This window comes from Protopterus annectens, chromosome 16.part0 (genome assembly GCF_019279795.1).
Source record: "Protopterus annectens isolate FY-2018-M chromosome 16.part0, PAN1.0, whole genome shotgun sequence".
NCBI classification, from domain to species: Eukaryota; Metazoa; Chordata; order Ceratodontiformes; family Protopteridae; genus Protopterus; species Protopterus annectens.
The window spans coordinates 40,861,936-40,874,056 of NC_056750.1; the positions used below are offsets into that span (position 1 = coordinate 40,861,936).

The following is a 12,121-nucleotide window of genomic DNA, read 5'->3' on the forward strand; positions in this document are numbered from 1 at the left end:
TTTGTTTTTTTTTTTTTTTTTTTGCAGTTATGTCATCTGCATATGCTGACAGAAATGAAATGCTTAACCCTTAAGGTGTTGTATACCCTGCCTCTTTCAATTTGTAATTTATTTGACATAGTATCACATTGATAACTAATGCAAAGAGTATACATCTCCTTGGACATTCCTGTCTTGCACCACTCTTCATATGTATCTCTTGGCTTAACCAGCCATTTACAAGTATTTTTACTTTATTATTACTATATGCTGGCATACATAATTTCCTAACTGTCTCACTTATATGTTATCTTCCATAATATTTTCCATTTTAATTTCAAGCCTCATTTGTATTATTTTAAAAGGTTTTATAATCATTATTATTCAATAATGTTGGTCTCCAGTTTTTTTTTTAATTCCCTCGTATCTTCCTTCTTCCATATGAATTTATGTATTCCACTACATAATTCTTTATGCATAAAACTTTCATTTAAACATTCATTCATCTTTTTGCCAATCCCTTATATTTTTTTGCATTTCATATCCTATTCCATCTGAGCCTGCAGCCAAATCTGTATTTACTTGTCTCAATACTTTATTTAGCTCATTTAAAGAAATCTCTTTTTGCAGCTATTCATTCTGTTTATCTTTTTTTTTTACTTTCCGTGTTTTTTCACTACCTTTTTTTAAACATTTATTTACACATTATATATACTACACTGTTCATAATCTTTTCCTAAGTTCTTTCTCTTTCTCGTCTTACATTTTTTTATTTCTGTTATTACACTATCATCTTCCTTTACTATTCTGCTTAAGTAACTCAATACTTCTTTTCCTTGTAAAAATATCTTTGTTTATATAACAATTCTTGTATTTTTTCTTGATTTCTTTCATATAATTCTTTTTCTTTGTTAAAGTGCTATCATTATGTTCTAACTCTTTCAATACGTTGTTATAATTCTTTTCTATTTTTCTTTACTTTTGTCACATCATATTGCTACTGTAAAAAACATTTTTTATTTTTTCTTAAATATCCAACATTCAGACCAGTTTTTATAAAATGTTCTCATAGTAATATGATCCTTCCTCAACTGTATTACTAATCTCTTTCCTTTTTCATTCTGTGCTCTCTCAATTATCCTTTTTACTCTTTTGCCTATTTTTATAAATTCCTTATTTCCTTTTATCTGTAGCCATATTGCAAGATGATCAGAAAATCCTGTTTCAACTACCTCCCCATCTCCTATAACTAAACCTTCTGATACTGTAAAATCTATTTCACTTTTATACATACCCCTTTTGTAAGCCCATCAGTTTTTGTCCCAAAGTTTTAAGTTACCACATCTGATAACTTCTGACATTTTTCTTATATCATTTCCTTTCTTTTTACATTTGCCTCTTAAATCAGTCTCCTGTTATTAATATATTCATGTTTATCGTTACAGTCTAAAATCTGATGAAATAAGCTTTCCCTTTCTTTACAGTCAGTTTAAGCATATAATGTTAAAACTCTGTATACTTGTTCTTTCCATTTTAAATCTCCAAAGGTTAATCTTCCCATTTTGCTGAAGTTACATCTAATATCATTACTATTTTTCAACAGACTACAGATATTCCAGAACATTTCTCATTTCCCAAGTTCCAGATTCTTTCCTGACCTTAGTTTCTCTGTAATCTTCATTTGTTAAAAATCTTGTAGTATAATTACATCTACATCTTGTGCATTACACCACTCCATAATTCCTGTTGTTCTTATTATATTACTAATACTGTTCACATTTACAGAAAGCATTCTAAAATTTTCATTTTCCCTTTTCCTTAGATTTGTAGATTCAGAAGATTCTAGCTAATTTACTAGGCCATTCTAAGCTTAACCAATTTTCTTCCAAAGGTGAGAATCAAACACTGGAACTTCTATCTGGGACTCAATCCCCCTAACCATTATACCAAGTTCTGATATAAATAAATACTTTTTATCCATTTTGTTCTACTTATCCCTTTAAATTTTCATTTGTCATTGTACCAGTAGATTTGTTTTCTTTTACTACCTCAGAGGTTTGTCGTCTTCATTTTTTTAGAACCTTACTCTATGTCCACTTTATTTTTTTCCTCATCTAATTTTTCATCTATTTCTAGCACTTCTAATTTTTTTCTCATTCTTCAGTCTTCTCTTTCTTTTTCTTTTTCCTTGCTGTTATTTTAATGTTTGCAATCCATCCATAAATGTCCAATTTTATTATACTTATTACATTTCAATTCACATTTTTTTTGCATCATGTCCCATCTACCCACAAATGTAACATTTTCTTTCATCACAGTTACTTATTAAATGTACTTCTTTTCCACAAAAAAAAAAGAAAAACACGTTTTGGTTTATCCCCAATATTTTACAACACCCCTATTCCCCTCCACATTTATCATTCTTGGTATATATATATATATATATATATATATATATATATATATATATATATATATATATATGGTTCCACTTCATATCATCGAATTTGAAAACATCCAGACCAAATTGTCGAAAACCCAAATCGTCAAAAACCCATATCATCGAATCTCAAACCATTGAAAATTAAAAAGCAACAAGAAATAACATCCCAGACACTATTTACTACATTTATGCAGGGGAGCAAGCCCCCCCTGCATCCCCCATGTGGGTGGCTCTGCCCCCCACACCCCCGTAATTAAATACCAACTCCAAGGTCGCACTACAGTGGGGTTAGGAAGTAACATTTTTCCCCCACTGTAGTGCAACCTTGGAGTTGGTATATTTATTTACGGGGGGGGGGGAGGGCAGAGCTTGCCCCCCTGCATAAATGCAGTACTAACTCTGTGGAATGTTTCTAGTTTTCAATGATTTGAGATTCGATGATATGGGTTTTCGACTATTTGGGTTTTCGACAATTTGGTCTCGATGTTATGGGCTTCGATGAAATGAAATTCGATGATATGAAGTGGAACCATATATAGGTTCATAGGTTCATAGGTAGGTACTAGGCTATTGGCCCTAGGGCCTATACAAGCCTAGCCAAAAATGTACCCTGAATTTCGCCACCCAAGAAAATTATTTTCCTGTGCCCCTGTCAAGCAGAACCACAAAAGTGATCCCCGGGGTGAATTTCCTATTACCCATCCAATCATCAAGATTTTTCTTGAGGAGTGCTAATGAGGAGCTCTGTTTGACATAGATAGGTAGTCTGTTCCAGAGTATGGGAAGTCTCTGGGACAGGAATCTATCCCTGCAGCATGTTCTGTTTATTGTGGTGACAAGGTTTAGGTCCCTAGAGTGTGTAGCTCGGAGGGATTGGGATTTTTTTAAGTGGAGCATGTCCAACAGCTCTGGGTTTGACATAGCTTTGTATTTTAGGCAGAGATCGCCTCTGAGTAGGCGATATACGACGGAGTAAAGCTGGAGTTTTTTGAGACGTTCTGCATAAGGCATCTGTTTGAGGCCAGTAATCCTCTTTGTGAGGTATTTTTGTGGCCTTTCAGTTGTTGTAGATATCTTGTGAGGTAAATACCAAAAGGGGCGTTGTACTCTATAATGGGTCTAATGAGTGATGAGTAGAGGGGAACAATGACCTCTTTTTTTCTGGATGAGAAACCTTTTGTGATGAGGTGTGCCACGTAGAAGGATTTCCTGACCACTTTGGCAATGTGATTATCAAAGGAGCGACTACTGTCCACCTGTGTCCCAAGGTCTCTTATTACACTTTCAGTGTTAAGTAAACTACCACCTATGTGGTAGTTCATGGGTACAGAATTTTTAACAAAGGGGATGACAATGCACTTTTTGGCATTGAGCTTGAGACCATGTCTTTGACACCAGGCATCTGTCTCAGTGAGGCCCTTTTGTAGGATGTCCACATCATTAGGAGTTTCAATTATGGCTCCTAGTTTGCAGTCATCTGCGACTTTAGTTAGCCAAAGACCTTCTGTGTTATCCTGTACTTCAGAGAAGTAGATACCAAACAGGAGAGGACCCAGGACTGAACCCTGTGGTACTCCACTTGTCACTGGTCTGAAGTATGATTTGGAGTCTGCTACTTTCACAGTGTGGGTTATTTCAGTAAGCCAGTTGGCAACCCATCTTGACATAGGGATTTATACCTAGTTTAGTGAGTTTATCTATAATTCCAGAGTGGGGGATGGTGTTGAACGCCTTGGCGAGATCTAGATAGGCTGTGTGAACCACCTTACCCTCATCTATGGCTTTGGTGACTACTTCAAAGAAGTCTATCAGGTTTAGGAGACATGATCTGCCTTTTACAAACCCAAACTGTGTGGAGTCCAGGGTTTTGAGATCTCCAATGTCTTTGTTTATGAGTTCCATGATGATATGTTCCATGGCCTTGCAGACGAGGCTCGTCAGGTAATGGGGCGGTAGTTCCCAGGGTCTGTTGTGGCCGCCCCTTTATGGAATGGGATAACTGTCGCGGTGCGCCATTCAATGGGCACAAAGCCTGAGGTGAGGCTATGATTGAACGTGGTACTTAGGTGGGGTGCCAGTTCATTCTGTAGTTCATGTAGAAGGCAGCCTGGGATGTTGTCAAGTCCCATGGATGCTGTGTTCTTGGCTTTGAAGAGGGAAGTTTTTACCTGTGCAGCCGTGATTACAGGAACTTTGCATTCTTCCGGTATAAAGATGGGCCCTTTAGTGGGTGAGAGGGGGCTAAAGTTAGCACTGAACCTATCTGCCAGGATGTTGGCAATATCAGTTGGTTCTGTATATTTAGTGTCATTGTGCTGTAACTCAGAGCAGATCTGAGTATTGCCATTGAGATTTTTGACATAGCTATAGAATGCTTTGTGGTTGTCTTTAGAATCAATGGCAATTTTGTTTTCATAACTAGCTTTGGAGGATTTTATGAGGGATCTCAGCATCTTACTGAGGCTGACCAGGGAGTTACTCCAATCATGGGATTTTACTCTTTTTTGAAACAGTTTTTTTCTTCTGTTGTAGAGTTTGTTTACGGCAGAAGACCACCAGACTGGCTTCCTTTTTTTGGAGGATAGCATCTTGGTTCTGTTAGGGATAGCACGATCCATGCACTTGTGTAAGTGCTTATAAAGTGCATTTGTGTAGGATTCAGCAGTCGTACCTCTATTATCCATCTGTATTGGTGTCATGAAGTTTGCCACTTCCGTCTTAAGAAGTGTGAAGTTGGCTTTGGAGAAATTTTTTACAGTTATTTTCCTAATGGGGGGGTGGGAGCGGGATGTGGATGTCTAGGGTGATTAGCTTGTGGTCGGATCTGACCAACGAGGAACTGACCTCTGGTGTGGAACACCGGTCACCCATGTTGGTGATGACCAGGTCTAGGATATTGCTGCCTCTGGTGGGGGTGTGGATAAGTTGATCCAAAATGTTGGAATTGATGATTTCCAGAAAATGTTGAGCAAAAGAGTTGGTACACGAGTAGTTTTCCCAGTTAATGGTAGGGTAGTTGAAATCACCCATTATTAGAGTGTTGGGTTGTACCTTAATATTTTCCAGTGTATCAAGAAAAGAGGAGTGGGAATCCTGGGGCATGGTGGGGGGGGTCTATAGCAAGCTACAATCTGGATTGCGGTTTTGCCCAGAGTTAGTTGAACTTGGATAATCTCGGATGCATTATGCTGAGCAACTAGCTTGGAGGTGTGGATATCCTTAATGAATATGGACACACCTCCTAGTGTTTCGTCCGGGTTTGGTGGCCGAAAGGTGTGGTATGAATTATAGCCTGGTAATGCAGGGGTGCTCTCTGGAGCTTTGAACCAGGTCTCTTTCACTGCACAGATGTCAATGTTCTCCATTTTAAGGAGTGCCTCGAGTGAGTACATTTTGAGGTTTAGACTTCTAGCATTGAGTAGCATTACCCTCAGATTTTGCTCGCTTGTACCTGTTACGGTGGTGAATTTGTCATTTGAACCTTGCCTAAAAAAGGCACTATAGGGGTGGCAAGAGCCTTTGCCAGTATCCGGAATCCCAAGGGCGACAGGTGCAGGCCATCTCTGGCAAAGCAGCGTGGTGTGTCGATCATGTCATCCCAGGCAGACAGATACTGGATTCCCTTAGAATGACACCAGAAGCTTAGCCAATTGTTAAATTCAATCATTCTGTCCTTGTACTGTGGTGTCATTCTGGTGATGGCAGGATGCTACTCAGGGCTAGGGTCATCCCGGCCTGGGCTACAAGATCAGAGAACTCCTCCATGTCTCTTTTCATGTAGTCCAGGGGGGTATGTCTCAGGTCATTCACACCAACATGGACAATGACAGAGTCATATTTGTACTTGTTGTGGAGTGACCTGAGTGCGTGCATTATGTGGCGGATCCTGGCACCAGACAGGCAGCTGACAGTAACTTTTTCCTTGTTTAGCCTGGTGAGTGGAACATCAGTGTGCCTGACTATAGAGTCACCTATGACTAGAGTGTTGGGTACGTTATACCTTATGGGCTGTAGTTGAGTAGCACACTGAGTATGTGGACTATGTGTCATTTGGGTTGTGTTGGGGGGTGGAGGTTGCTTGCATTTCTGCTTTGGAGGTCTCTGTTGTTTGGGCAGATTAGTACAGAGAGCCTTCGTGAATGTAGGTGTGTGTTTTGGTGGTGTAGGTTTTGAGGGACTATGAGATGAGTGTGGTGCGGTGCAAGTGTTTACTTTCTCCTCTTGACTGTCTAGGCCTGTCTTTGGTAAAGAGAGCTTTGCTTCCAGTTTGGCTATATAAGTGCACCTCTCACAGGTCGTAGTGTTGGGTGGTAGAAGGAGAGAGTTGTCTGTGTACATGAGGCAATTGCTGCTTTGTCCCAAGATGCCCAGATTCATCAGGTAGACAGGAGAAAACACCGGGAGCTGACCTTTAGACATGCCTGAATAGGTGCTTATTTATTAAGTACTAAAAACTGTTTTCCTCTAGACAAGTGAGGAAAGTTGAGTGCTGTAGTAATTTGTAGCTTATTTAGTGCTTACAGTGAGTTCTGAACAAGTGCTGAGATCAAAGAAACAGATGAGTGCTAAAACTAAAAAGCTGGCTAGTTGCAAGGGAAATTTTGAAAAACAGACTTTATGGCGCCAGGAATAGTTTAACCCCAGTTAAGTGTGTGTGTGTGTGTGGGGGGGGGGTGCTTAGGAGCTCACAAACAGTCCTGGACACAGCAAATCCGTATCTGACCTGCCACAGGAAAAGGGGGAAGCAAGCTTAGATTTTTTTTTCTAGTAAAGTGGAAATGGAGAAAGCTGGAACAGAAGTTAATTCAACGTTAAAAATCTGAGTGGGTTGGCCTTCACAAATGTTCTCTATTAGATTGAGTGAACTAATGACACTAGACTGGGAGGAGTGTCACAGATCAAATATACAGTATGGGCGGGCAACTGCAAAGCCACCAAGTATAAGAACACACAACACTAGACTGGGTGGGTGGGAAAAAATTACAGTTCCTAGCTGTAGCCACTAAATGAAAGTTTTAAACAGATCAAAGAGCAGACTAGAGAATGCTTTTAACAAACAAAAATGCACAGAAATGTTCGGATAGAGCAATCACAAACAAAAAATACAACTCTCAGTATGAAAAAGCAGTTTACAGTTAAGTAATGTTAAAACAGTTTAAAACAGTACATAAATGCAGTGAAACAAAAAAAAGCTTTATAACTGCAAAAATATAGTAGATCAACTGTATAGCACAATTATAAGCATTTCAGAAGTACAATTCAGTGAAATAAGTGTAAGAAATAACTTAGCCTGCTCTTGGAATCTTAAGGAATTTCCACTTATGCAATGCAATCCAGAGCCTGACAATACAAGCAGAGCCTTTATAAGACACAGGGTTTATATAGCAGTAAGAATGGAAGAGTTGGGAAGATCAGATTACTCCTCAGCCCCTGCTATTGCCCAATCACTCGTACTACAGAAGGTCAGGAGGCCTTGTTACTCTCAATAATGAAGACAATCAGCAGAAAATGGCTGCCAGAAACACAAACAAAACTTCCAGCCTACACAACAGGTCTCTATCAAGATTATGCCACCTGAGCAGAACACAGAAACCTCACTTTAAAAGCATAGAAAGAACACCTACAAACAGAAAATCCAAGTCTCCGTATGAAAAAGCAGTTTACAATTTAGTAATTTAAATAAAAAAAACAGTTATAGTAATGCACACTATTACAGTTCCTAGCTGTAGCCACTAAATTAAAGTTTTAAACAGATCAAGGAGCAGATTAGAGAATGCTTTTAACAGACAAAAATGCACAGAAAAGTTCGGATAGAGCAATCACAAACAGAAAATACAACTCTCAGTATGAAAAAGCAGTTTACAGTTAAGTAATGTTAAAACAGTTTAAAACAGTACATAAATGCAGTGAAACAATAAAAAAGCTGTATAAATATATATATATATATATATATATATATATATATATATATATATATATATATTTTTTTTTTTTTCTTTTTATATTTTTAACACTATTACAATCCCAGCCACCAGTCCATAAACCCCTTTTGTCATAAACTTTCGCAGTGTTTGGTACTTCTTTACGTAAAGCTTTCAAGTATCCTTTCAGAGTCTCTCATTTTGCCTCTGTTCGAAATTGTACATGAATCGTCTTTTTTGTTTCCCTGTTAAATGTTTTTATCACGTAAAGATTCCATGGGTTACAGCCTTTCTTTTTTTTTCATATTGTCCAGGAAAAATTTCCACTGGAAAATAGAGGTCTCAAATATAATGTCACAAAACATGTCCTTGTCAGTAGGAATAAATGCTCTTGCTTCGTGTTTTTACACCCAAAGGAGGTATTACATTGTCTCACACTTCAGACCTGTCCATTTTCTTTGTCTTTACTTTAAATCCTTACCACGTACTTCCGTTTTTTATTTTCTTACTTATTTTCTGCTACTCCACTTTTGCCTTCTTTTACTTTCTGTGCATATGTTTTCTTTTCCATCTCACCACTATTCTTCAGGGTTGTCTCTGCATTTTCCTTGTGTATTTTCTCCATAATGTCCCCCTGAGGAAACATCTCCTTCATTATTTGGCTCTCTCTTCACCACCATTTCTTTAAGTAAATCATCCCACAACCCTCCTGACTGGATGTTTGTAATTATACATCTGTCATTTGCTGACTCCCCTCCATCAAACAAGTTTTTGTGAATCATTTCCTCAGAATCAGGCACATATTTTCCTGTGTCAATATTTGCTTTCTCCTTAATTTCTTTCACTACTCCATAATCTCCTTCTCTCTTCATTTGCCTCCCTGTTTCTCTGGGCCGCCTCTATGCCTGGAATGGAAACAGGAAGTTTTCCTCCAAAACGGGTAACACTCACAAAGCCATAGCCAAATTTCCCCTAGTAGTATAAACACCACTTCTGTTCTTCCCTGAAGAGGCCACTAGCCTAGTGAGACTAACCTGATTAACCAAGGATCAATAAAAATAAATAACTAAAATTCTTCATTAATGTTACAGCCTTGTGGGCAAGGTAATGAGGCAAATCAGTAGACTGGTGACCAATTTGCATAATTTCTGGTCCATAGTGAAATATGGGCAGTGTCAGTCTTGTGGGTGTGGTTTAAGCCAGATGTTTAAGCTGCAGGGTAAGGATACACGCTTCCCCATCAAAGAGCTGATGGTAGGGATGGAAGGATGCACAAACGCCTTCATGTGTACCTTGATGATGGAGCCCTTGTGGTCAGCTCTGGTGATATCCAATGGAATGGATATTACTGGCTAAGAAATTAAAAGGTTGCAGACTTTATTTAAAAAGATGGCGACAAAAGAACATTTAAAAAACTAACAGTGTTGTGTGTGGTTATAGCATTCCTAAAGCATGTTTAGGTGTACTTTTCATTAGGATGTGATTAAACTTACTGAAGCATTTAAAATAATTAACCAACCGGACAAAACCCCTTCACTGAGCAAAATAGTGACCCCCTACTCCAACCTAACCTGCCTCAGATCATCAAAAAGTGTCCAGGTACTAACCATTAAATCTAACAACTCAGGAGGTGATGCTCTCTATGCCAATTCCATCGGAAAGCTCTGGAATTCCCTCCCAAACAACCTAAGACTTCTGACCTCGCTTAATCAATTCAAAAATTACCTCAAAGAATTCCTTAAGTCCCACTGGTTATGCCCCTGTCCTAAACCAGACTAATCCCAAAGATCCCATACCACCTCAGTCTCTTCCCCATCCCAGAGTTTATAATCTTACCCTCACGGCCTCACAATGTAACCATGTTAGATTATCTACATAATATCCGTGAATGTTATTTAACAGTATGTAAAGCTAGCTGTTTTCTTGTATCTTTATGTTAATACTATTTACTACTGCATGTAAATGTATTGTCTCTTCTCTTCATGTTGGAGCTTTTCTCCCCGGGCCTCTACTGAAAAAGGACATGTATCCAGCTAGACTAGCCCGGTCAACAAATGTAAAATAAAATAAATAAATAAATAGCACTGTATCATAAAGATCATAATGGAAAAACACATTGAATAACACTAAGTATTTTTGCAGCTTCTTACAGAAGAAGTTAACAGTGTATATTAACAGTTAAGCTGTTTTTTTTTTGTTTTGTTTTTTGTAATGCTTATGCTCAAAAGAGAAGTTGAAGAGATTTTTGCAGTAAAGGTGACACACTTGTTTTTATATTACTTCAGAAAGTGTAGTACCTGGTGTTTAGTACTGCAAAAAGGACATGTTTCTGCTTTATCTTTTGCAAATGAAGTTTTGCTTATGTCCCACAGGGTCTGGCAGAGTATTGTATGCTCATTGACAGCTCCTCTTCATTCCGAGCCTATCGAGCAGCACTTGCAGAAAGGGAGCCACCCTGTATACCTTACCTGTAAGTATTTTCTCTACACCTTACCTGTAAGTATTTTCTCTGTACCTTACCTGTAGGTATTTCCTCTATACTTTACCTTGTAAGTATTTCCTGTATACTTTACCTATAAGTATTTCCTGTATACTTTACCTGTAAGGGCTTCCTGTATACTTTACCTGTAAGTATTCCCTGTATACTTTACCTGTAAGTATTCCCTGTATATCTTACATGTAGGTATTTTCTGTACCCTGTACTTGTAGGTAATTTCTTCTCAATTCATTTAAACAGCGTAGCCATTTAAAATCTTATAGTTTTAAACTAAATTCCTCTTGAAATGCTAAGAAAACATGTTTCGTATTAACTTAGTGTCAGTCTAAAATTATTTTGATTCATTTTGCATCACATTATCATGGTGCCTTACCTCAATTAAGTATTTTTTATATTGGTATGCTGGTATGTAATTTAATGTAAATATGTTAAAATTGTGGAAAGCTCAACCAAACTACTGGAATTTGCAGCCAGAAATGTTATCTTCTTAACAGAGAAACAAGTTGGATGCATGGAAGAAAATGAAGGGAAATATATTGTTGAGCTTGCAGAGCCTAAGAATACTACACTGCAGGTTTGAAAAAAGCAAGAGCATATCAAGAAGAGCTTGTCATCTACATATTCTGGGACTTATCTATACAGGCTAGCACACTTGTGCTACCAGCTCACAAATTCAGGGAATAAGCTGCTGGTTTTAATGCCAGGGGGCTGTCAACCAACATTGATGTCTAAGCTCAGATTCATATAGGTACCTTCATCTGTATCTAATAGGATCTAGTAGTTATTTTTCCCCAGGATGGTATTCAGAGTTCAGGAGGTTGAGCCATAGGTCTTCAAAGGGGAAAGAGCCTGAAAGCAATCAGTAACCATCCAAGGCTTCCTCTTAATATCCCTGGGGCATCCTTGCATTGCTGTTCCCCATCAGCTGAGGTAAATTGCACAGGGCTATCAGTGGATCTGTTTTCAACCTCTGCAGAGACGTCTGTAGTACATAAGTTGGTACTTTATGGTGAGTGACAGAGGTTGGAATTCAGGCTTGAACAGTTAACATCCTTGTTAGTATCTGTAAAGGCCCTTCACAAATCCAGGGAAGTCAGGAGGCATTCTCCTCTTTTACCAGATGACTGTGACAATAGCTTTAGGTTTTCAGCACTTCTCCACCTCAGTATGTCATTTTGAATTATAAAGATTATTGCAAAAAGTGTATGGTCTCTAACTCTATATAAAAACATTAGGATTACTAACAGTGTTAGAGGAATGTTTAACCAATCTGTTTTGGAT

General features: G+C 38.2%; 1 protein-coding gene across 1 annotated transcript in view; it reads left to right on the forward strand.

The window, feature by feature from the left end:
* RAPGEF1 (Rap guanine nucleotide exchange factor 1) overlaps positions 1-12,121 on the forward strand; it is a 2,911,094-nt gene that overhangs the window by 2,663,869 nt on the left and 235,104 nt on the right. The window contains exon 24 of the mRNA XM_044058589.1: positions 10,716-10,813. Coding sequence (XP_043914524.1) covers positions 10,716-10,813 — 98 coding nt within the window. The remainder of the gene's footprint in view (positions 1-10,715; positions 10,814-12,121) is intronic.